The sequence below is a fragment of the Lethenteron reissneri genome, chromosome 3 (genome assembly GCF_015708825.2).
Source record: "Lethenteron reissneri isolate LAM-NWPU_2019-01 chromosome 3, ASM1570882v1, whole genome shotgun sequence".
Lineage (NCBI taxonomy): Eukaryota > Metazoa > Chordata > Hyperoartia > Petromyzontiformes > Petromyzontidae > Lethenteron > Lethenteron reissneri.
The window spans coordinates 2,689,770-2,715,608 of NC_083781.1; the positions used below are offsets into that span (position 1 = coordinate 2,689,770).

A 25,839-nucleotide genomic window follows, 5' to 3' on the forward strand; every position below is an offset into this window, starting at 1 on the left:
TCGTGTTTCCTCTGTACTCTCTTGAACAACGTACAAAGGGATGTCTGCACGGTTACTCTCTTCTTCTCTTCATAATTCAACTTGTAACAGGCAATAGCATCGCGATCAGCTGCAATTGGACATACGGACAGGTATGTTCGTATCTCTGAAAGTTCGTAAGTCGGATGTTCGTAAGTAGAGGAGTCCCAGTATTCCAATTCACGACGTGTACGTACTTGGGGTCTCTCTCTCTCTTCCTGTACGTTCGTAATGATCTCACCGTTGGTGGTTATGGGGACAGTGCCACACACGGCTGCCCCTGTCCCGTGCCCGGCCGCCATGGTTTGTAAGATGAACTCAACGCATTCGTTGATAACGCTGGCCCCACACAAGGGACGCATCTGCATGTGCGCGCAATCAGCACCGCCGATTAGCTACGTACGGTAGCGAACGAAGTTCAACGCGCGTACGTGCATCATCATCATCATCGGTGACGTTTCAGGCAATGGCAAAGGTGTCGCTCTGCTAAGAAGGGAGGGATATTGCGTGAACCATCACCGATTGCAGCACTCGTCATAACCTAGGTTATTGCGTTTATCGATACTTCCCGATTGCGTATTGATGCTAATCGTGGCAGTGTTATTGAGTTGTTGTGTATCTGTGCTTGTGCCGCCAATACCGACGCAGTACTTTCACAGTTTGTATCTTCTTCTTCTCCGTCGCGTCTCCTGTCCAACCTCTACGCGGCGGTCTCCCCCCCCTCCCCCCCCCCCAATATTCTGCACAGGCCACTGCTTCTAGTGTTTGGCATTGCCAAGTCTTGATGAGTGCCATCGTGGTGCTGCATGGCATCTCAGGAGATGATCCGTGTGGCTCGCTTCTCCTGACGAGCACACATTGGTCAGGGTTGTGTAGGACCCACCCTCCACCCCTCGTGATTTCACGAGGGAGTTGCATCTGCCGAGACTCCAAGACTCCACTCTCTTCAGTCCGTTTGGGCTCCGCCGCGCGAACCATTTGGAATTGGAGCCCAGAGGAGAGCTCCTTGCTGGGGGGGGGGGGGGGTGATTCATCGCCGGCTCCACGTTAACAGGGAGGCTTCTTCTGCCGCAACAAGTCAGGCCTGAAGTAGACTGTGAATCAGAATGCACGGCGAATGATGCGAAAGTCGAGCCGCAGTTGTCTTTACAACGTAGAACAGGAATAGGGCCCCGCGATGAGGAAGGGGATAGTCCAGCTTGCGATGGGCGAGGCAGGTGTGGAGTGTGGAGAAGGGGATTGGTCACTGAGACGGTCCATGGACTATGAATTAGCAAACATCACAAGCCCCCCCCACACACACACACAGCAAATTCCCCGTGACTGCAGGGGCAAGGGCTGTTAGCGAGTAGCAACCTGTGAAGGCCGGCACGGCACACGAGGGGGTGGGTGGTCAGCACCACGCCTTTGTCTCCCTAGCGGCAAATATTTTTACGCATTGCCCCAGGTACTCAATTGAGGCTGAGTCGACCTAGGGGAGGCCCAGGACCGATTCAGATAATTGTCACTGGTGTTGGCCGTTAGAGGGAATCGAGCCCTTGTCGTAGCACAGCGCCCTAAGCATTGAACCACCACTGCCAAAAAGACAAAGACAAAGATCCCCCGTATAGCCTGCACAGACTGTTGGGGCAAGTGCTGTTAGCAAGCACCGATGAAGGCCAGCACGGTACACAAGGGGTGGGTGGCCAGCACCATGCCCGGCCGCCTTTGTCTCCCCAGTGGCGATGTTTACTCCACACCGCTAAACCAGGTACTCAATTGAGGCTTAATCGACCTCGGCCCAGGACCGGTTCAAATAATCGTCACCGGTGTTAGCCGTGAGTGGGAATCGAACCCGGGTCGCCAGGTTCGTAGCGCAGCGTAGCGCTAACCGCCACACCGCCGCTCCCCACACCACTGTCCATACACACAGACAAAGACAAAGATCCCCCGTATCAGACACACACACGGGGACACACGGACGCACACAGAGGCGCGCACTCAGGCGCCGCGCGTGTCAATTCACGCGCGGCACGAGTGCCACGCGAGCTCTGGCGGAGGCCCGCCGGGGCAGGCGGGGTGGCAGGGCCGCCCCTCGCCGCCACCGCCGCCCCCGCCGCCGCCGGCGAGGGGCAGTCGCGGGCACGCCGCCCAGAGCAGCGCGTCGTACAGCTGCCGGCCCTCGTAGCTCGGCACCACGAAGCTCTCGTCGGCCGCGTCGCCGAACAGCGCGGCGTAGCAGCGCCCGTCGTACGCGCGGCCAAATCGGAAATCGACATTCGCCAGCTGCTGGTGCTGCTGGTGCTGCTGCTGATGATGATGCTGATGCAGCTGCTGCTGCTGATGATGCTGCTGCTGCTGATGATGATGCTGCTGCTGATGCTGGTGGTGGTGATGCTGCTGCTGCTCTCGTTCCAGACGATGCAGAACGCGCTGGCGACGCTCCCGCTCGTCCCGCTCCGCGTCCTGCCGCGGAGTCCTCCGCGCGTCGCGACGCATCGCCCCGTACGGCGAGCATGGCCCCGGGCACTCCAGGGCGGCGGCGGCGGCAGCGGCGGTGACGACGGCGGCGGTGGCGGCGACGGCGGCTCCGGCTCCGTGCAGACTGTCGACGTGCCGCCGCAGGTCGACGCGGCGCTGGAAGGCGCGGCCGCAGTGCGCGCACGGGAAGGGCTGCGCGCCGGCGTGTCGGCGCGCGTGCGTGATGAGGTTGGAGCTCTGGCTGAAGGCCTTGCCGCACACCCCGCAGCGATGCGGCTTCTCCCCTGCAAGGCGACGCACGGCGGCGGGGGGGGGGGGTCGGGAGGTCAGCGGCCGAGCTGTCGAGTGTGCAGGCGGTGCAACTGCACCGGGGTTCAGGGAGAGCGAGAGAAATTGACCGCCCCCCCCCCCCCCACCCGTGTTTAATTTATTCCACCAGGGCCCATACCGACCACAGGGATGCCACTGAGATCTACAGACTTATATAGTGACCCCTGAGATTCTAAAATAAACTATTCTTGTTTATTTTACCAGGTAAGGCCCACTGAGCTATTTAGCTCTTTTTTCAGAAACGACCTGGCCATAAATAACAGCTCAAATAAGTGGCTTATCATGTGGGCATTTACAACCTGGTCTACAGGAGGTCGTGGGTTCGATCCCGACCCTGACGCCTGCTTCTGTATATGTGGAGTTTGCTTGTCTCTCTCTGCCCGTGGTCGCGAGGATTTTTCTCCGGGTCCTCCGGGTTTTCCCTCCACATTTAGAAACATCACGTGTGTTTGGCTGATATACATTTCCCCATGATAAGCCACGTCGTTGAGCCGTCAATTGTGTTGATAGCTCAACGAAGTGGCTCATAATCACGTGGACAGTTCTAGCAGCCAAATACTCTAAATGGTTGTCTAAATGTGTAGGGAGAAACCGGAGGACCCGGAGAAAAATCCACGCGACCACAAGGAAATAAACATGGATCAAACCCATGACCTCAGCTATACCAGGCGATGGAGTTAACATCTCGCAACCGTGGTGTCATAAATTTGCATGTTCTTACAAATGTTATTGTCAGTTTTAATGTTCGCTTACAAACACTTAAGTCTGTGCTCCCCATTTGCCTGGGTGAAAAGTGGGGCTAATGTGCATGTCTGTGTCACCTGTGTGTATGTGTGTGCAGGCGGGGGGGGTGTGTATCTCCTCTCTGTATACAAGTGTGTCGTCTGAATGTTATGAAGGTGTCTAGATGTGCATAGATTTGTGGCTCACCTGCATGTATGTGTGTGTAGGTGTGAATCACCTGTGGAAATGTCGGTGTGCTTGTCTTACCTGTGTGTGTGAAGGTGTGTCTTACCTGTGTGTGTGAAGGTGTGTCTTACCTGTGTGTGTGAAGGTGTGTCTTACCTGTGTGTGTGAAGGTGTGTCTTACCTGTGTGTATGAAGGTGTGTCCTACCTGTGTGTGTGAAGGTGTGTCTTACCTGTGTGTGTGAAGGTGTGTCTTACCTGCGTGTGTGTGTGAAGGTGTGTCTTACCTGTGTGTGTGAAGGTGTGTCTTCTTCTTGGTTCTTTCGGTAAAGTCACGTAGAAGGGAAGTAATAAAATAATAAAAATAAAACATAATAAAACAATTCTCACGACGTTTCGGCCACAACGCAAGCAGCCGTCCTCAGGTGAAAACCAGGTCCGTCGAGGCGACAGAGTCTGAATGAAACAGCACACGGGCTTGGAGCATATATATAAGCTGGGCGCATTGACAAAGGAATTTGCATATCAACAGGAATTTAGCATATTTATGGGAAATGCAGGAATGTGATTAGTACTGCATATGCATGTGCATTATGCAGGATTAACAGCATCAAAGGGAGCTGCAGTTACTGCTGCTGCAGCAGTTGCTGCTGCTGCTGCAGTTTCTGCTGCTGCTGCAGTTGCTGCTACTGCTGCAGTTGCTGCTGCTGCTGCACTTGCTGCTGCTGCTGCACTTGCTGCTGCTGCTGCACTTGCTGCTGCTGCTGCACTTGCTGCTGCTGCTGCAGTTGCTGCCTTATCCATTTTAATATAACACTATGTATTATTCTACCCACCCTAATGTGTATCATACTGCTATATGTTTACTGTACAATTACGAGACCATACATTACTCTGCACACTGCACCATGCCAGTGAGTGGAACGCGGTCTGAAAGTCACCGTTAACGTGAACACAATCAGTTAAGATCCGAAATGGTTTATTACGTCCTTCCAATGATTGCTAAGCCAGAATCCATCTTCTCGGTTGAAATTGTCTCTGTGTTTGTATATGTGGATCGCCTCATGAACGAATCTCTCATGATAGCCAGATGGCTTGCAGAGAACCTCTGTCTTGGAGAAGTCAATGTCATGTGAGCCCACTGAATTGTAACAGTGATCTGCCACGGCTGAGGTGTTTGTCCTACCGTGTTTCAGGTCTGCCTTATGTTCACGGATGCGGTCCGAGACATGTCGTTTGGTTTCTCCAATGTAACTGCTACCACAGAGGCAACTTAGTTTGTAGACGCCAGGGTACTGTATGTCTGGAACCACATCTTTTACAGACGGGACCAGATCACGAATTTTATGTACTGTGTTGAATCGGACCTGGATCTTGTGTTTAATCAGGATTTTGGAGATCTTTTTTGTGACCCCAGCAATGTAGGGTAAGGTGATGGTCTTGAAAGGCTCCTCAACAGGATCCTTCTTGATGGTTGGAGTGATGGCTTTGCGGATTGTGTAGTCGGAGTAACCATTAGCCTTAAGAGCTTGGCGTACGTGTTTGAGTTCACTGGAAATGTGTTCATGGTCGGAGATGCATTGGGCTCTATTGGTTAAGCAGTGAGGACACTGCTTAACCAATACATACTTCACCTGGAATGGAACCTTCTACAAGCAAATTGAGGGCACCCCAATGGGCTCCCCCCTATCTCCGGTGGTAGCCAACATCTTCATGGAGAAATTTGAGACGGACGCCATCCAGACTGCCACTCTACGCCCGACCTTATGGAAGAGGTACGTAGACGACACTTTTGTCATCTGGCCACATGGCCGGCCTGCTCTAGACCAATTTCTCGACCACATCAATTCCATACACCCAGCCATCAGATTCACCATGGAAGTCGAAAATGATGGCAAGCTACCCTTTTTGGATGTCCTAATCAAAAGGAGACCTGATGGTTCAATGAGCCACTCTGTCTACAGGAAAGCCACCCACACGGATGCTTATCTAAAACCGGATTCCCACCACCATCCATCCCAGAAGAATTCCCTCATCAAGACTCTATATCATAGAGCCCAATGCATCTCCGACCATGAACACATTTCCAGTGAACTCAAACACGTACGCCAAGCTCTTAAGGCTAATGGTTACTCCGACTACACAATCCGCAAAGCCATCACTCCAACCATCAAGAAGGATCCTGTTGAGGAGCCTTTCAAGACCATCACCTTACCCTACATTGCTGGGGTCACAAAAAAGATCTCCAAAATCCTGATTAAACACAAGATCCAGGTCCGATTCAACACAGTACATAAAATCCGTGATCTGGTCCCGTCTGTAAAAGATGTGGTTCCAGACATACAGTACCCTGGCGTCTACAAACTAAGTTGCCTCTGTGGTAGCAGTTACATTGGGGAAACCAAACGACATGTCTCGGACCGCATCCGTGAACATAAGGCAGACCTGAAACACGGTAGGACAAACACCTCAGCCGTGGCAGATCACTGTTACAATTCAGTGGGCTCACATGACATTGACTTCTCCAAGACAGAGGTTCTCTGCAAGCCATCTGGCTATCATGAGAGATTCGTTCATGAGGCGATCCACATATACAAACACAGAGACAATTTCAACCGAGAAGATGGATTCTGGCTTAGCAATCATTGGAAGGACGTAATAAACCATTTCGGATCTTAACTGATTGTGTTCACGTTAACGGTGACTTTCAGACCGCGTTCCACTCACTGGCATGGTGCAGTGTGCAGAGTAATGTATGGTGTCGTAATTGTACAGTAAACATATAGCAGTATGATACACATTAGGGTGGGTAGAATAATACATAGTGTTATATTAAAATGGATAAGGCAGCAACTGCAGCAGCAGCAGCAAGTGCAGCAGCAGCAGCAAGTGCAGCAGCAGCAGCAAGTACAGCAGCAGCAGCAACTGCAGCAGCAGCAGCAACTGCAGCAGCAGCAGAAACTGCAGCAGCAGCAGCAACTGCTGCAGCAGCAGTAACTGCAGCTCCCTTTGATGCTGTTAATCCTGCATAATGCACATGCATATGCAGTACTAATTACATTCCTGCATTTCCCATAAATATGCTAAATTCCTGTTGATATGCAAATTCCTTTGTCAATGCGCCCAGCTTATATATATGCTCTAAGCCCGTGTGCTGTTTCATTCAGACTCTGTCTCCTCGACGGACCTGGTTTTCACCTGAGGACGGCTGCTTGCGTTGTGGCCGAAACGTCGTGAGAATTGTTTTATTATGTTTTATTTTTATTATTTTATTACTTCCCTTCTACGTGACTTTACCGAAAGAACCAAGAAGATGAATCCCTGCAGTCACGAAAGCTTTAAATCGAAATTTAAGGTGTGTCTTACCTGCGTGTGTGTGTGAAGGTGTCTGTCTTACCTGTGTGTGTGAAGGTGTGTCTTACCTGTGTGTGTGTATGAAGGTGTGTCCTACCTGTGTGTGTGAAGGTGTGTCTTACCTGTGTGTGTGTGTGAACGTGTCTCTCACCTGTGTGTATGAACGTATGCTTCTTCATGTCGGACTTCTGGTGGAAGCGCTTGCCGCAGTAGATGCAGGGGAAGGGCCGCGTGTCCGAGTGGATGAGCAGGTGGGTGGAGAGCGTGGACGAGCGCTTGAACGTCTTGCTGCAGATCTTGCACACAAAGCTGCGCTCCTGCCACCGTCGGGAGAACGCGAAGTGATCGCACTCAGACCCCACACAACGTGGCCAACCCCCGCATCGACGTTTATTTATTTTAGAACATGAGGCCTCCTTTGCCAGTACCAAAATATAATAGGTTTTTTCCCCTTTTTGTGGCAGCAAAACTTAAACCTTTTTACAAGGAATCATGTTTACATTAACCACAATACCTGCGGTCAGAATGCAAACAAAAAACACGTGATTCCTCGTAAAAAGGTTTCAGTTTTGTTGCCATAGAAAAGGGGAAAACCCTATTATTATATTTTGGTACTGGCAAAGGAGGCATCATGATGAAGATACTTACCCCGAGCTCTCATTCCTCTGATAATGCGTTGTCTTTGTGTTGTGTGCCTTTTGGCGTCATCTGGTCAAACACCGTATGAGACTAGGCTCTGAGGAAAGTTGTCTCTGGTGTGGACCAATCAATTTCAAGGACAATGCATATATTATCAGAGTGTTTTTTGTTTGCATTCTCACCGCAGGTATTGTGGTTAATGTAAACATGATTCCTTGTAAAAAGGTTTCAGTTTTGTTGGCATAAAAAAGGCGAAAAAACCTATTATTATATTTTATTTATTTTGTTCACCAGGTGAAGCCCAGCGAGCCATGAGCTCTGTTTTTTTTTCGGAGGCGACCTGGCCCACGCCGCGATAGCTCATCGCAGTGGGCTGATACCATCGTCGTCGCACGTGGGCATTTATAGGAGCGGTCAAATAATCGAAACGCACGTTGACTTTAAATGTGGATGGAGGGGCAAAAGCGGAGATCACGGAGCAAAATCGATGCGACCACCACGGGTTGAGAGAGAGAAAACACGCGGACTCCAAAGATACAACGGGCATCTCATATTCTTAGGTTTTTCGGTAAAGTCACGTAGGTAAAACATTAAAATTAATAAAAGTAAAATAAAAAAATCACGACGTTTCGGAGGCAACACAAGCTTCCGAAGACGGAAGCTTGTGTTGCCTCCGAAACGTCGTGATTTGTATTTATATTTATTTATTTATTTTACTTTTATTAATTTTAATGTTTTACCTACGTGACTTTACCGAAAAAACCTAAGAATATGAATCCTTGCAGTCACGAAAGCTTCAAATCTAGAACGGGCATCTCATCACCACCGCGGCCCGCTTTTAGAGGCACGACCCACATCCAACAACTGCTCATCCGTGAAGCTAAATTAACCATCGTGACCACCCTGAGAATTAAGTTGCTTTCACCCGTGGCTTTTACGGTTTGAACGCTCACATTTTTCCAGATTTTTTGACAGTGGGACTTGGGCACCTCGCTTGCCGTGTGAGATATTTACATGACACTGACCATGTATAACGCTTCCCATTGTGTCTTGCCTTAATGAAAGTTTTGCACACAAAAAAAAAACACTTGTGCGCAACAGTGCAGGAAGTGTTCACCGTGACGTGTCCAAGTGTCCGACTGCACCTCCTGCCTGCTCCGCTCCCAGCTTCAGTCATTTGATAACAACTCCAATGTCGTGGAAGAAAGTCAGGTCCCCAGTAACCCGTCGCTGCTGCGAAGCTGCTTGGCCGGCACAGTTTCAGAAGGGTCGTCCCGGTCTCACGAAGCATTTGTGCAGAATCGGGATTTTCTCCCTGGCTGACAATGTCCCTAAGGCTCAAGCTCGACCCATGACACAGGCAGAGGGAGGAGTTACCCGAGGAGTGGGCGGGGCTACCCGGGCAGTGGGCGAGGCTACCCGAGTAGTGGGCGGGGCTACCTGAGTAGTGGGCGGGGCTACCTGAGTAGTGGGCGGGGCTATCCGAGTAGTGGGTGGGGCTACCTGAGTAGTGGGCGGGGCTACCTGAGTAGTGGGTGGGGCTAGCTGGGTATTGGGCGGGGCTACCTGAGTAGTGGGCGGGGCTACCTGAGTAGTGGGCGGGGCTACCTGGGTAGTGGGCGGGGCTACCTGGGTATTGGGCGCAGCCAATGCCAGAGGGAGTGAGGAGGGCCGTTCAATAGGTGGGTTGAGCGGGCATGGCTCCGTACAAGCGGTGGCGAGATGTTAACTCTCTCGCCTGGTGTGCAGGGGGTCGTGGGTTCCATCCCGACCCTGACGCCTGCTGCTGTATATTTGGAATTTGCGTGTCTCTCTCTCTCATCATCATCACGGTGGCTAGGAGATGTTAACTCCCTCGCCTGGTGTGCAGGGGGTCGTGGGTTCCATCCCGACCCTGACGCCTGCTGCTGTATATTTGGAGTTTGCGTGTCTCTCTCTCTCATCATCATCACGGTGGCTAGGAGATGTTAACTCCCTCGCCTGGTGTGCAGGGGGTCGTGGGTTCCATCCCGACCCTGACGCCTGCTGCTGTATATTTGGAATTTGCGTGTCTCTCTCTCTCATCATCATCACGGTGGCTAGGAGATGTTAACTCCCTCGCCTGGTGTGCAGGGGGTCGTGGGTTCCATCCCGACCCTGACGCCTGCTGCTATATATTTGGAGTTTGCGTGTCTCTCTCCCCGTGGTCGCGTGGATTTTTTTCCCAGGTCATCCGGTTTTTCCCTCCACATTTAGAATCGACATCGTGCGTTTAGAATATTTGGCTGCTAGAAATGTCCACGTGACGAGCCACTTCGTTGACCTATCATTTGTGGCCAGGTCGCTTCTGAAAAAAGAACTCACACAGCTCAGTAGTGAGCCTTAGACCCGGTAAAATAAAATAAAAAATATTGCCAATAGCAAACATGTCACAGCCGGAGGGGGGCCATCAGCTCGCCGTGGGTCCCAGCTGGGCCTGCCAGCAACGCGGGGCGGGTGGCTGCAACTCACTTGCGCGTGTGTGGCTCGATGCCTCTCCAGGCTGAGCGCGTGTCCGAACGTCTTGTGGCACAGCGGGCAGGCGAAGGGGCGCGTGCCGGCGTGGGCGCGCCGCGCGTGCACCTCGAGCCCGTGCGGCGTGGCGAAGCGCTGCGTCCCACACGGTGAGGCACGCGCACGCACGCACCAGGGCACCCAGCTCAACGTGACGCTCCAGCCGCAACCTCCCCACGGAGTAAGGGGCCGTCCATAAATGACATCACGCGATTTTTGGACGATTTTTGACCCCCCCAACTCGTCACACGGCGTCACAAAAAGTCAGACCCCCCTGAAATATGACGTCACAAGGTTCTGCCCCCCCCCCCGAAAACCATATTTTCATTTTGAAAATTAAACATGCTTCCAATTGATTTAATCTATTGTCATTGTAGTGCGGTTTAAATGTGGCGCTGCACTCTGATGTTGTAGGAGAAAACATTTATTAAAAAAGGTGTTGGAAAGCTTAAATTTAGCATAAAAATCACTTGAAAATATGCAACGTCTAACTAAAACTGCAGATGTTCAGAATATTATATTGAAATTATCTTATAACTATAAAATATTAAAAGTAATTATAAATATAAAAAAAATACTTTAAACTTTGTAGTAGAACGAATCAAAATGGAGAGTACAATTATAACAATCATATATTCATTCCACAGAATGAAAAGCCCTGGTAGAATCATTAGAATCAAAATGTTGAATAACAATAATTGAAATGTTTTAAAAAATGTATGCTTCTCCATTCTCCCATGGATAAGCAAAATGCTCCTTCATGGAATAAATAAAAGGTGACCTTAGTAAATTTAAATAATCAAATAGTTAATAATGAAAATGTATTATAATTAGTGTTGTTATTACAATTCTATATTAATTTAAAGTTGCGCATTTCTCACCCCCCCCCCCCCCTCGTCACACATCGTCACAAATGTCTGACCCCCCCCCCCCCTAGGTGCGTGACGTCATTTATGGATAGCCCCTAACACCATGGTGGGGGGGGGGGGGGCTGCGGGGCACGGGGCAAATCAACTAAACCAGAAGTACAGGGTACTCCAATTTTTTTTAACACTTATATGGGACTATCTTTAAAGGAAAATAACGGATAATGCACTGTAGCATGATAAGAAAAATGCATGTTAATAGCTTCAAAAAGTCAAAGAGTCTCCACTTATTCACCAACATTGTCAACACTTTCCTGGAATCTTCTCCAGGTGGTCTCCAGAGCCCGGAGGCACATTGCTTGTGCTATTGTTGCAAATTCTCAGAAGGGTTAACATTTTTTTGAAGCACCCTGTATTGCATTTGACACGTCTCCACCCCCCCCCCCCAAAGCGCGGGGCCCGGGACGGCCGCCTCAATTGTCCGTACCCCAGGGACGACTCTGCCCCTGGTGGCAGCTGTCCCTGCAACGCACAAGGTGAATGCAGCCAGCAAGTGGCCATTACTCTTGCAGTAGGGCACCACTTTGTTTCGCTATGTGGCTCTCCCATGGCCAACATGGGCCAACATGAGTGGCGAGCGATGTCTGAGGCGGTCCTTCACGAACCCGCGGCGCCATTCACCAACCCCGGCGCTTATCCGCGAAGTCTTTACGAGGAAACCCCGAGGACTGACACAGCAATGGATTTATTCTTACACCCTTCTTACAGCAATGGGTTTATGTAGACTGTAAATCATTATTGTTGTCACTCTTAGCACCGTGTGATATGATGTATGCTTTATTTTTGCAGCGACACTCTGAATATAACTGCCGTTAATTGTATTGAATCTCTCATATTTAGTTTGTTTAAACTTAATACTGGACTCGCACACTGCGCCCGAGATGCATATGTACATCGCTATCATGTGTTCTTGCGGTCTGCATTGTTTGCAAGGATGCATACGTAGTACATCGACTTCCAAAAAACTTGTATGCAAATCATCACGGCTTATTAAGAAAGACGCAGGATGGAGACCAAGAAGAACAGTACAGTATGTGAGTATAATAAATCAACTGTTATTCCTTCATAGTTCGAGAGATCTGAGATTGAGCCGTAGCTGGAGGTTTGCTCGGCGTGGCTTCGTGAGTAACACTGGTCAACACACTTTTTCTGTCATAAGGTATTCCAACGATTTTAAGGTAATTTTGGGGTGCTGATTCCAAATCCGGCATCAGTTTTTGTCTATCACATCAGGTTTTTGAGATATCAAATATTGCATTTTCAATCAAAACTGCCGAAGATAAATATTCAATAAATGTGGATATCTACATAAAATGATATTATAAACACACTATCCTAAACATACAGCACCATATTTTAACACTAAAGCAGTCACTGACTCGCAGCAACTTGCAATCATAAGTGACAGAGTTAATTTGGGGTAAAATCAATGAAAAATAGCATATAAATGAGATGTGATAGAGCAAATCTGAGATCAGATTTGGAATCAGCTGCAAAAGTCCAGGCCAGAATTTTTTTTTTGTTGACCAGTGTTATTTTAGGGTGACATCATGGGCAGCCGTGGACCGTCGCAAACGAGCAGCTTCCCGTAAGACAATGGGCAGAAGGCAGACAGACCCGAACGCGGTCACTGGCTACAATCACGCACTGTGCGCGTAGTTTTTTGGGTCACTCATCTGCGATGTTTCACTTCTCCCCTCCCCACCCCCCGCTGGCAGATAACACGGGCTCGGCTTGTTCGTGCGCGCCCGCTGGAACGCGCGTCAATGTGGTTTACGTAAACCTGAAGAAGAAAAAAAATCCTCAGCTGTTGCACACACAAAAAAAACTGCGATGACACTTCGCCGATTGTGAACGTGCATTGATTGACGCCTCGGTGACGGTCTCGTGCGGTCGGTCGGGGATCACGGGACGAGGAACACTCGTGGAGGAGCTCCGCGTGCCCAATTCCACTTCCTCTTCACAGCCCGGCGCCCGGACCCTGCAACCGGCCTGGTAGCCCTCGATAGCTAACCACGCCGCCGCGTCTCAGACAAGTATTTGTTTATACCCACTATCGGCCCGCATGGACGCTAGCATTCCTCCGTTTGTCCCTTCATTCCTTCTTCCCTCCAGCCTGACTCCCACCACCATCCAGCACAGAAGATGTCCCTCATCAAGACACGACACCATAAGGCCCGTTGCATCTCCGACCAGCACCACGTAGCCAGTGAGCCTGAGCACGTACGCCAGCCTCTCAGGAGGAATGGATATTCTGACCGCACGATCCGCAAAGCTGCATCCCCGACCATGGGTAGAGAACCATCTGAGGACCCAATCAAAACCATCACCCTGCCGTACATAGCAGGGGTCACCAAAAGGGTTTCCAAAATCTTGAACAAACACAAGATCCAAGTTCAGTTCAATGCAGTACACAAAATCCGTGATTGGATCCCATCGGTGAAGGATGCGATTCCGGACATGCAATGTCCTGGTGTCTATAAGCTGCGTTGTGTCTACGGCAGCAGTTACATTGGTGAAACGAAGCGACCTGTCTCAGACCGGGGTCGCGAACACAACGCGGATTTGAAACACGGCAGAACCAACACCTCGGCGGTGGCGGATCATTGTTTCAACGCTGTGGGCACACGTGACATTGTTTTCTCCGAGACCAAGGTGCTCTATAAACCCTCGGGCTACCATCAGAGATTTGTTCATGAAGCCATCCAGATATACAACCACACACAAAACTTTCATCGAGAAGATGGATTCCGATTGAGCAATCATTGGAAGGACGTGATAAACCACGTCAAGTTTTAACTGCTGTGATTTTCACTCACCCACCCAAAAAATACGCGTTTACTAATTCAAGACTCAAGTTTTAAATCTCATCGACATGCTAATTTTACTCTACACCCCCCCCCCCTCCCGTGCCTATATAAAGCCAAAACATCAGATCATTCTTTCTCACCTGATGACGGACGCTTGTGTTGCGACCGAGACGTCGTGTTCTATTTTCTTTCTACCTACGTGACTTTACCGAAAGAGCCAGAGAGTACGATGCCCATTCTGTTTTCTTTGACGGTCATTAGGCACTGTTGAAAACTCCACATTTCTATGACAGGGGCCACAGTTGACTTCTTTAACAAAAAATAGTTGTATTCTTCTACCTCTGAAAAGTGATGAGCGAAGATTGTAATTCACAATTTTCAACTCATGAGTTAAGCACTCTGACCATTCGTATTGCAGTGGTACTACGTAGACAGAATATACATTTTTGTAATAATTTTTACTTTATTCATTATTACTTTAAAAGCTATGACACCAGCGCACAGTAGCGCTTGTTGTGAATGATATCAGAATTTCTGATGCCTCGTAGCATTCGTAATTTCCTGCAGAAGTTCCGACGCAACTTCTCTATTTCGAACCTTGCACTGGGACCAATGGTTGCAGTCAAGAGTCTATGTGGGTCGGTGACACGGACATTATTTTCACACCCGGAACACTATATCCAGTATAACTTCTCGCTGTGGCTATAACCGTGGTCACGTGCCACCTCCTCAATTCTACCAGCGGTCTGGAAAATATTCAGGAAGATATTGAGCCCTGGGTATCGCCATTGTACGCAGTATATCCAGCCACAAATATCAGAGTAAGGTAAATGTTTCCATGCTCAAATGAGCACTGGGCAGTGGTCCTCTCCATGACTTGTCCAGTTATCAGTGGTGGAAATTCCACATTATTTAGGACACCAATAGCACAATTAGAATATATAAAAAGCATTTCCCTCCCTCCGGCCAGCGAGCCAGCCAAACTTTAATACAACACTTTGTGGAATACTGTACTGTGTGGTGAAATTCTTGAAAAGTGGAGCTAATTTTTAAAATCCTTTATATTAAGTTCGCTTGCTTGCTTGCGTGCTTGCTTGTTTACGACCGTGCAAATCTTTCGGTCGTTTTTCAACCCACTTCCCGTGATCCAATCGAGCTGACATTTTCCACACAGACTCGTTGTGCGTGACAATTAATTTTCGTGATTTTTTTTTTCTCCAAAATTTGACACTGTTTAGGGAAAAAAAATATTTAATTACCAATTGCTTAATGCTGGCAGACAATCATCTGACCCATAGGTGGCAGCCATCTCAAGCCAGAGGACGAGAGGACTCTAGCCGCCACGCATATAAAGGATTTAGAGTGAAAAACTTTGTTTTAACGGGTTAATTATTTCTAAATCCTTTATATTAAGTTCACTTGCTTGCTTGCGCGCTTACGACCGTGCAAATCTTTCGGTCGTTTTTTAACCCACTTCCCGTGATCCAATCAAGCTGACATTTTCCACACAGACTCGTTGTGCGTGACAATAAATGTTCGTGAAATTTTTTTTCCAAAATTTTACACCTTTTAGGAAAAAAAATGATATTTAATTACCAATTGCTTAATGGTGGCAGACAATCATCTGACCCATAGGTGGCAGCCATCTCAAGCCAGAGGACGAGAGGACTCTAGCCGCCACGCATATAAAGGATTTATAGTGAAAATCTTTGTTTTTACGGGTTAATTTTTTGAGTTTTTACCCCAGAGGAGTGATCGAAGGCTTCGCCACACCGTGTGGATCGTGGAGGTTGTCTGACCATACTTCACCAGGTTGTTCATTCGTGGGTTGCAAGGTGGGGAGGGAGCGTAGACTTGAGAGCAATGGAATTTGCTGCACTGCCCACAATTATGATGATGATGGTGATGATGATGGTAATAATGACAGCTGATGATGTGTCGAACCCTGGCTAGGATTTATCCTCGTAAGTCTTAAATTGGGAGTGATATTCACTGCCAACCAAGCGGTAGCCACGGTGACCACGCTGCGTATGTATCTATGTACCTTGAACTTATTACGTGCCGTACGTAGCCAACCGTCTTACTCAGGAGGTGCGTGGAGAAGACGGCAACTAAACACAAAAAGCAGTTCTAAAAAAGTGAGTTTTCCATCCACAAGATTTAAAAGCGCATAGCTCCAGTGGAGTCCGAATATCGGAAGGAAGAGCGTTCCAGACGGCCGCAGAGGCGCATCTGAAAGCGCGCGACGCAATGCGGCGGTCGTCTTTGTTCAACGACCAGACAAACGCCGCCACAGCGAATGATGACCGGGCAGTTCGCGGCATGTGGAAGTCGGCATACCTTCTGGCACCGTAGACACGTGTAGGTGTGACCGGCGTCCTCTGTAGCACCGGGGTTGCTTGGTGGGGTCTCGGCTGGTGGCCCCGGCTCGTGCCCCAATGGTGGAGGAGAGCCCCAACCGACCAAGCCTCCCGCTGGGCTCGAGTGAGGGCCCTGGGTCACGTGGTCGGCGTCCAGTTGCTCTCCTTCCACGACGAGCTGCAGCTCTGGCGTTGGCGAGAGGGGCAAGGGTTATGGAGCGTCACGAAGGTCAGTGCTTCGTTTCATCGGGAGCAGTCTGGAACGCTCGACCAGTCAACTGTTGTCACGTGCCACGTCCGTCTTGGCTCTGGTTTTATTTCCATTTTTGGCATATTTATAAACGTTTAAAGGAACATACGGGGGAAAAAAACAAAATAAGATTATTATGGATAGTGGTACAAGGTGTGCCTATCCATAATATAATGGGGGGGGGGGGGAGAAACCCTCCACATATTCAACAACACGACTTAAAACAACGAAGCAGGTGACGTTTCGGGAAGTGGCCCTTCTCCATAACACATGGGAGGGCCATTTCCCAGAATCTTGCCTATTGTAAAGTTTTTGATTTTGAGAGTGTAATGGACAAATGTTTAAAATAGATATTATTTGTGCTTGTGCGCCACTGCCAAATCAGTATTCCAAAAACATTTAGCATAACAATCCTGGATTGTAACGGATAGGCGTGTCCCTGTACTCTCGTGCTAGTGCCTTACGCCGATAACCCCTACTGCCCCAAGGCAGGCTAACCACCGTTAACGAACGTATCGAGTGAGAAATTAAGCCCTGGTTATCATCATCGTCAGCCAGTGATCAACCCACTGCCCGAATGGATAAGCCTTGCCAGAGCCGGTGTCCCTCTCTTTGCGATCCCTCCGACGTGAACCATCCAGCCACGGCGCTCACACCCGGAGCGCGTCTGCATCGTCCGCGCTTTCAAACGCGCCTCTGCGGCCGTCTGGAACGCCCTTCCCTCCGATATTAGGAAGCCACTGGAGCTACGCACTTTTAAATCGTCTAGATTGAAAACACACTATGATAATATATGCATTGTCTTTGAGCTGTACGCCTTTTGGCGTCCTCTAGTCGAGCACCAATTGGGTCGAGGCTCAAAAGAAAGCCGTCCCTTGGTGTGGACCAATCAGTTTCAAGGACAATGCCAATATATTATCATAGTGTGTTTTTGTTTGCATTTTGACTGCAAGTATTGTGATTCATGCAGACACGAATCCTCGTAAAAAGGTTTCAGTTTTGTTGCCAGAAAAAAGGGGAAATCCCCTATTATAACATTATTATTATAATAAAGCAAAGCTGTTAACTGGCAACAACAGTAGCAGCACCTGCGTGTGTCGCCGTGTTCTACTCTCTTCCGTCTCCGCCACAAGGCGTCATGGGATATCTCAGCAATTGTCAGCTCAAGACGTGCATTGTTCACGTAATCGATTATGTAGGGGTTCTGGACTAAATTTGCAGCAGGCGAATAGCCCCGAGGTCACGGCACAAGCAGCCGCGGCAGGCTTTGTGCTCTCAAGGGCCATTGGCCGAAACGTCTATATTTTATGTTGAGGCCAACGTGGTGTTGATGAATTTAGAGATTGCTGTTTGTGTTTGCGCTGCTAATGTAGCAGCAGCATCACCCACCACCACCAGGTAAATAGTATAGCATATAGTGTACAGCACGCACACAGTGTAATCTATATATACAAATAACGTGTATGTGTTTTATATATATATACTGTGCAGTAACAGGGATGTTGCGATAGTTGATAAATATATCGATTATTTTACTCGATTCGTTTTTCCATCCTGCATTGGTCTCGTCGGGGCAGTTTTAGCTCCGCTTCGTTAGAATTAATCTAACATTAGCACTGTATCTAACATTACCACTGCATCTAACATTAGTGCTGTATCTAACATTAGCACATCATTTACATCCACAGGTGATTGTTATTACAGGCGCGGTGATTATTAAACACGTACAGTGCTCTTTACGAATGTTCATTAATCGATTAATCGATGCATCGTTCGTTACATCCGTTGCTTGCACAATATAAAGATACGTGCATTTGTGCACGCGTTTATGTACAATCTTAAATCGTCTCAACATAATCATGTGTACGTATGTTATACATGTTGTGTGCAGTATACATATACTGTGGGGAGCGGTGGCATAGTGGTTAGCGCGCTGCCCTACAATGCGAATTATATTCCCGCTCACAACCAAATAGCAGTGGCGAATATTTGAACCGGTGCCTGGGCCTTCCCTTGATCGACTCAGCCTTAAACGAGTACCAGGCGCGGCGTGTCAACGTCAGCACCGGGGAGACAAAGGCGGCTGGGTGTGGTGGTTCTGGCCACATCTCTCCCTCGTGTGCCGTGCCAGGCCTTCAGAGGGTGCTCGCTAACAGCACTTGCCCCAACAGGCTGTTAAGGCCACACGGGGGACCTTTGCCTTTGTTATTACATATACTGGGTGTCCATACTCTTTGGTTCTTTCAGTAAAGTCACGTAGGTATAAAATAAAAAATATTTTAATACAATTATTTTAATAAAATTATTTTAATACAATTATTTTCTACCTACGTGACTTTAGCGAAAGAACCAAAGAGCATGGATTCCTGCAGTCACGAAAGCTTAACATCGAGATATATATACTGGGTGTTCATAGACTGCGTGCACGCGGGGTCTATCCTGCTCACGCTTAACACGTGAACACGTGTGAACACGTATTACGCGTGCGCTGCGTGTGTGCCGTGCAATGGCTCTTCCCGGCTGATGTGCGTTCGCATACCAAAGGTCTCATCATAACACGAACTATACGACTACGAATTGATCGGGCACAGCTGGTCAGATAATTATAATTTAAACTAACCCCCACCCCCCCCCCCCCCACCTTTAAACACAACATCATCGTGTTAAATAATAATAACACGAGAAGCCAAATTCGTAATTTCCGTCCGGCCAAGTACATATATATACACGTGTGTACTCTGTGTGAAATGTACGTTCACGATATTGTAACAAAGACAAATATTCCCCCAATACAGCCCTGAACAGACTGTTGGGGCAAGTGCCGTTAACGGGCACCATACGAAGTGGCGGGTGGCCGACACCACGCCCGGCCACCTTTGTCTCCCCGGTGCTGATGTTCACTCATTTAAGTTGACCGATGGGGAAGGACCAGGACCGGTTCAAATATTCGCCACTGCCATTCGTCGTGAGTCGGGGAATCTAACTCTGGTGGCTGGGCTCGCAGCGCAGTCGGGATCACCACACACGTGTTATGCAGTGCCAACAGTACTACAGTACTATATATATACCCACACGAATACCAAGATCCCTTAGACTGATGGGGCACGTGCTGTTAGCGAGCGACTATGAAGGCCAGCACGGGGTGGGTGGCCAGCACCACTCCCGGCCGCCTTTGTCTCCCCAATGGCAATGTTTACACACCGCACAAGGTACTAATTTGACGCTTAGTCGACCTAGGGGAGGCCCAGGATCGGTTCGGATAATCGTCACTGGGTCGCCGGGTTCGTAGCGCAGCGCGCTAACCGTTGCACTAGCGCTCCCCACTCCTACACAAACACACACACAAGCACACAAACATACGCATGTCAATAAGGGAAATATTTTCTCGTACGTTTAAAATTACGCAAATATGCGCTGCTACAATTAAAAGCAAAGACACCAGAATGATGCGTAAATGTGTTTTCTGCTTTGCCAAGAGGCGTATTGTAGCTCTTAAAAAAAAAACTAAACACTGCCGCAACTAATCTTGATTTGAAGCTTCCGTGACTGCAGGAATCCATCCTCTCTGTTTCGTTCGGTAAAGTCACGTACGTAGAAAAAAATATCATAAAAGAACACGACTTTTCGTTCGCAACACAAGCGTCCGTCATCAGGTGAGAAAAATATCTGCTGTTGTGGCTTTATATAGGCACGGGAGGGGGGGAAGGGAGGGTTTGTGGCGTGCTGGGACGGGTGTGGGCTGGAGAAATCAGCATGTCCATGAGCTTGAATTAGTAAACGAAAATAGCACGGGTGGGTGAGTGAAAATCACAGCAGTCAAAACTTGACGTGGTTTATCACGTCCTTCCAATGATTGCTCAATCATTGGAAGGACGTGGGGAGCGGTAGTGTGGCGGTTAGCGCGCCACGCTACGAACCCGGGTCACCCAAGTTCGAATCCCACACACGGCCATCAACAGCGAGGACTATCCGAAACGGTCGTTGGCCAGCCCCTAGGTCGACTCGGCCTTAAATGAGTACCTGGTGTGATGAGTAAACATCGCCACTGGGGAGACAAAGGCGGTGGGGCGTGGTGCTGGCCACCACCCCCAACGTGTGCCGTGCCGCCCTCCATCGGTGCTCGCTAACAGCACTTGCCCCAACATTCTGCCAAGGCTACACGGGGAATCAGGAAGCCGACGTCCTCCACGTCGGCTTCCTGATTTTCGTGACTGAGCCGATGAACTCCTACAGTAGATGTCTCGATGCTGCTCAGTGCCGTCTAACCAAAATCTAGAAATCGAATTTTTAAAAGTTAACTTTATTATAGACGACTTTAGCAACTGGTTTACTTCGCTCACACCAGTGCTATTACTTCTATTAGTATTGCAATGCAATACTGGCACTGACCAGCGTGGTGAAGTATGGTCTAAGGACCCCCCATGTTTAGTTTGCCGGCCACATGTCCCTTCTAGCGACGGTGCGTCCTGCTTCAAGTCCACCGCTTTGTGTGTTTGTGTCTTGACAGCCGACGATTCAGCAACTCTAACTTGCGCGTGCTTTCCAATCCGGGTGTTCCTCTTCCTTTCGAGGTTCAGTATCTCTTCTAGATTTTAAGCTTTCAGTCTCTCTCTCCCCGCGTCTCGGCGCACTTGTCAGCTATTGTTGCTTCCCTTGGTCGGCAATGGTGCGCGGTCCTTATTGTTATTCTTGGATCTTTCGGTAAAGTCACGTAGAAGGGAAATAATAAAATAATAATAATAAAAATAATAAAATTCTCACGACGTTTCGGCCACAACACAAGCAGCCGTCCTCAGGATGCTGTCTTTTCGACAGCTCTGTTCTTCACCTGAGGACGGCTGCTTGTGTGTCGTGGCCGAAACGTCGTGAGAATTTTATTATGTTTTATTTTCATTATTTTATTATTTCCCTTCTACGTGACTTTACCGAAAGATCCAAGAATATGAATCCCTGCAGTCACGAAAGCTTTACATCGAAAGTCCTTATTGTTGTTGTTGAGTCACTTCGATACCCGCCAGAAGAATTGAGTGGCATGTACCGTATGTATGTTGAACTTCTTTCGCGCCGTAAATAGCCAAGCGCGTTAATTCGGATGCGCGGGGGAAGGACAACAAGCCAAACACAAAAAGCAGTTTTCAAGAAATGAGTTTGTCGATCTAGACGATGATTTAAAAGTGCACAGCTCCAGTGGCTTCCTAATATCGGAAGGGAAGAGCGTTCCAGACGGCCGCATCTGAAAGCGCGGCGATGGCGAGCGGCCAAGAAAGGCGCCGCTGCTGTGCGGATGACGACCGCAGTTGGCGGGGTGATGGTTCGTGCTTCTTGACCAGATCGCCAAGGTCAACTTCTCCCCCCTCTCGCTGATGCCACTTCGCTGTCCAGGCGGACGACGACGTTGATGTTTGAGCATTCGGATAAAGAGTTCACGCATCGTACGGGTAGCGGAGGTGATTCGAGTATTCTGGCTGCGACGCATTTCCACGCGACGATCAACCACTTCGTCGAGCGACGATTTGTGGCCACGTCGCTTCTGAAAAATAAGTTTAAAGCTCAGCGGGGCTTTAACTGGTCAAATAAAATAGTTTAGTTTTTTTGAGCGATTTCTGTACCTTTCCACTACTTAGCAGCGGCTATCGCGTTTTTGCATCGTTCGTTGTAACTTCCTGACCCGACCCTACTGGGCATCTGTGGGGTAAAACAAGAGCTTTATAGCTCATCGGATTCCTCCCGTATGACGATTCTGAGTCTGCTTATTTGACCGTACTTCGTGACGCTCGTGCGTGCAGGTTGGTGAAGAAGGCCGCTTGCAATGCCCCATCACGCACAGCGAGGTTCTCGGCGATGGTCGAACCAACTCGGCGTCCCCTCCTCACCCGTTCCGACCTCACGTCGCCCGCGAGTGTCGGAAGTCGCAGCGGGTGAGCGAGCGGGTGAACTCACGTGAACTCAGCCAGGGAGTGAACTCACGGCGGGGTCGGTGAGTGTCGGAAATCACAGCGTGGGAACTCAGAACAGGTGAACTCAGAGCGGGTGAACTCAGAGCGGGTGAACTCAGAGCGGGTGAACTCAGAGCGGGTGAACTCAGAGCGGGTGAACTCAGAGCAGGTGAACCCAGAGCAGGTGAACTCAGAGCGGGTGAACTCACAGCGGGTGAACTCACAGCGGGTGAACTCAGAGCGGGTGAACTCAGAGCGGGTGAACTCACAGCGGGTGAACTCAGAGCGGGTGAACTCAGAGCGGGTGAACTCAGAGCGGGTGAACCCACAGCAGGTGAACCCACAGCAGGTGAACTCAGAGCAGGTGAACTCAGAGCAGGTGAACTCAGAGCGGGTGAACTCAGAGCGGGGGAACTCAGAGCGGGTGAACTCAGAGCGGGTGAACCCACAGCAGGTGAACCCACAGCAGGTGAACTCAGAGCAGGTGAACTCAGAGCAGGTGAACTCAGAGCGGGTGAACTCAGAGCGGGTGAACTCAGAGCGGGTGAACCCACAGCAGGTGAACCCACAGCAGGTGAACTCAGAGCAGGTGAACTCAGAGCAGGTGAACTCAGAGCGGGTGAACTCAGAGCGGGTGAACTCAGAGCGGGTGAACTCAGAGCGGGTGAACTCAGAGCGGGTGAACTCAGAGCGGGTGAACTCAGAGCGGGTGAACTCACAGCGGGTGAACTCAGAGCGGGTGAACTCAGAGCGGGGGAACTCAGAGCGGGTGAACTCAGAGCGGGTGAACTCAGAGCGGGTGAACTCAGAGCGGGGGAACTCAGAGCGGGTGAACTCAGAGCGGGGGAACTCAGAGCGGGTGAACTCAGAGCGGGTGAACTCAGAGCGGGTGAACTCAGAGCGGGTGAACTCAGAGCGGGTAAACTCAGAGTGGGTGAACTCACAGCGGGTGAACTCAGAGCGGGTGAACTCAGAGCGGGTGAACTCAGAGCGGGTGAACTCAGAGCGGGTGAACTCAGAGCGGGTGAACTCAGAGCGGGGGAACTCAGAGCGGGTGAACTCAGAGCGGGGGAACTCACAGCGGGTGAACTCACAGCGGGTGAACTCACAGCGGGTGAACTCAGAGCGGGTGAACTCACAGCGGGTGAACTCAGAGCGGGTGAACTCAGAGCGGGTGAACTCACAGCGGGTGAACTCACAGCGGGTGAACTCAGAGCGGGTGAACTCAGAGCGGGTGAACTCACAGCGGGTGAACTCAGAGCGGGTGAACTCAGAGCGGGTGAACTCAGAGCGGGTGAACCCAGAGCAGGTGAACTCACAGCGGGTGAACTCACAGCAGGTGAACTCAGAGCGGGTGAACTCAGAGCGGGTGAACTCACAGCGGGTGAACTCAGAGCGGGTGAACTCAGAGCGGGTGAACTCAGAGCGGGTGAACTCAGAGCGGGTGAACCCACAGCAGGTGAACCCACAGCAGGTGAACTCAGAGCAGGTGAACTCAGAGCGGGTGAACTCAGAGCGGGTGAACTCAGAGCGGGTGAACTCAGAGCGGGTGAACTCAGAGCGGGGGAACTCAGAGCGGGTGAACTCAGAGCGGGTGAACTCAGAACGGGGGAACTCAGAGCGGGTGAACTCAGAGCGGGTGAACTCAGAGCGGGTGAACTCAGAGCGGGTGAACTCAGAACGGGGGAACTCAGAGCGGGTGAACTCAGAGCGGGTGAACTCAGAGCGGGTGAACTCAGAGCGGGTGAACTCAGAGCGGGTGAACTCAGAGCGGGTGAACTCAGAACGGGGGAACTCAGAGCGGGTGAACTCAGAGCGGGTGAACTCAGAGCGGGTGAACTCAGAGCGGGTGAACTCAGAGCGGGTGAACTCACAGCTGGTGAACTCAGAGCGGTTGAAGTCAGAGCGGGTGAACTCAGAGCGGGTGAACTCAGAGCAGGTGAACCCAGAGCAGGTGAACTCAGAGCGGGTGAACTCACAGCGGGTGAACTCACAGCGGGTGAACTCAGAGCGGGTGAACTCAGAGCGGGTGAACTCAGAGCGGGTGAACTCACAGCGGGTGAACTCAGAGCGGGTGAACTCAGAGCAGGTGAACTCAGAGCAGGTGAACTCAGAGCGGGTGAACCCACAGCAGGTGAACTCAGAGCAGGTGAACTCAGAGCGGGTGAACTCAGAGCGGGTGAACTCAGAGCGGGTGAACTCAGAGCGGGTGAACTCAGAGCGGGGGAACTCAGAGCGGGTGAACTCAGAGCGGGTGAACTCAGAACGGGGGAACTCAGAGCGGGTGAACTCAGAGCGGGTGAACTCAGAGCAGGTGAACTCAGAGCGGGTGAACTCAGAGCGGGTGAACTCAGAACGGGGGAACTCAGAGCGGGTGAACTCAGAGCGGGTGAACTCAGAGCGGGTGAACTCAGAGCGGGTGAACTCAGAACGGGGGAACTCAGAGCGGGTGAACTCAGAGCGGGTGAACTCAGAGCGGGTGAACTCAGAGCGGGTGAACTCAGAGCAGGTGAACTCAGAGCAGGTGAACTCAGAGCGGGTGAACTCACAGCGGGTGAACTCAGAGCGGGTGAACTCAGAGCGGGTGAACTCAGAGCGGGGGAACTCAGAGCGGGTGAACTCAGAGCGGGTGAACTCAGAGCGGGTGAACTCAGAGCGGGTGAACTCAGAGCGGGTGAACTCAGAGCGGGTGAACTCAGAGCGGGTGAACTCACAGCGGGTGAACTCAGAGCGGGTGAACTCACAGCGGGTGAACTCAGAGCGGGTGAACTCAGAGCGGGTGAACTCAGAGCGGGTGAACTCACAGCGGGTGAACTCAGAGCGGGTGAACTCAGAGCGGGTGAACTCAGAGCGCGTGAACTCAGAGCGGGTGAAGTCAGGGCGGGTGAAGTCAGTGAGCGCGTGAACTCAGGGCGGGTGAACTCAGAGCGGGTGAAGTCAGCGAGCGCGTGAACTCACCGCAGCAGATGTCCAGCATGTTCTGCAGCGCGCGCCCGCCGCTGTCGTGGCCGAGGGCGCGCGGCGCGTGGAAGCTGCGCGCCCGGCGCGCCTTGACGAGGAACGCGCGCGGCATCGCAGCCGCAGCACCAGGAGAGACCCTGCTGTAGTAGTATCACTCCTACTACTGTAGTATCACTCCTACTACTGTAGTATCACTACTACTACTGTTCTACCACTACTACTACTGTAGTATTACTACTACTACTGTAGTATCACTACTACTACTACTGTTCTATCACTACTACTGCTGTAGTATCACTCCTACTACTGTAGTATCACTCCTACTACTCCAGTTCCACTACTACTACTGCTGTAGT

At 50.3% G+C, this 25,839-nt stretch overlaps 1 protein-coding gene across 1 annotated transcript; it reads right to left on the bottom strand.

The window, feature by feature from the left end:
* Positions 1-2,019: 2,019 nt before the first annotated feature.
* LOC133347761 (zinc finger protein Gfi-1-like) lies at positions 2,020-25,607 on the bottom strand. Its single transcript, XM_061560339.1, has 6 exons — positions 25,481-25,607; positions 16,317-16,522; positions 10,199-10,336; positions 7,221-7,386; positions 2,557-2,762; positions 2,020-2,202 (listed from the first exon to the last, which is right to left on the bottom strand). The coding sequence occupies exons 1-6, from the start codon at positions 25,593-25,595 to the stop codon at positions 2,020-2,022; spliced, it is 1,014 nt and encodes a 337-aa protein (XP_061416323.1). The 5' UTR covers positions 25,596-25,607.
* Positions 25,608-25,839: the final 232 nt, after the last annotated feature.

Bases quoted from the DNA above. Each gene is read 5' to 3' on its own strand.
- LOC133347761 (XM_061560339.1), bottom strand. From the start codon at position 25,595: ATGCCGCGCGCGTTCCTCGTCAAGGCGCGCCGGGCGCGCAGCTTCCAC. The intron at 10,337-16,316 runs GTATGCCGACTT...TGTGGGACGCAG, and splicing joins CGTGTCTACGGTGCCAGAAG to CGCTTCGCCACGCCGCACGG. The intron at 7,387-10,198 runs GTGAGTTGCAGC...CGACGGTGGCAG, and splicing joins ATCGAGCCACACACGCGCAA to GAGCGCAGCTTTGTGTGCAA.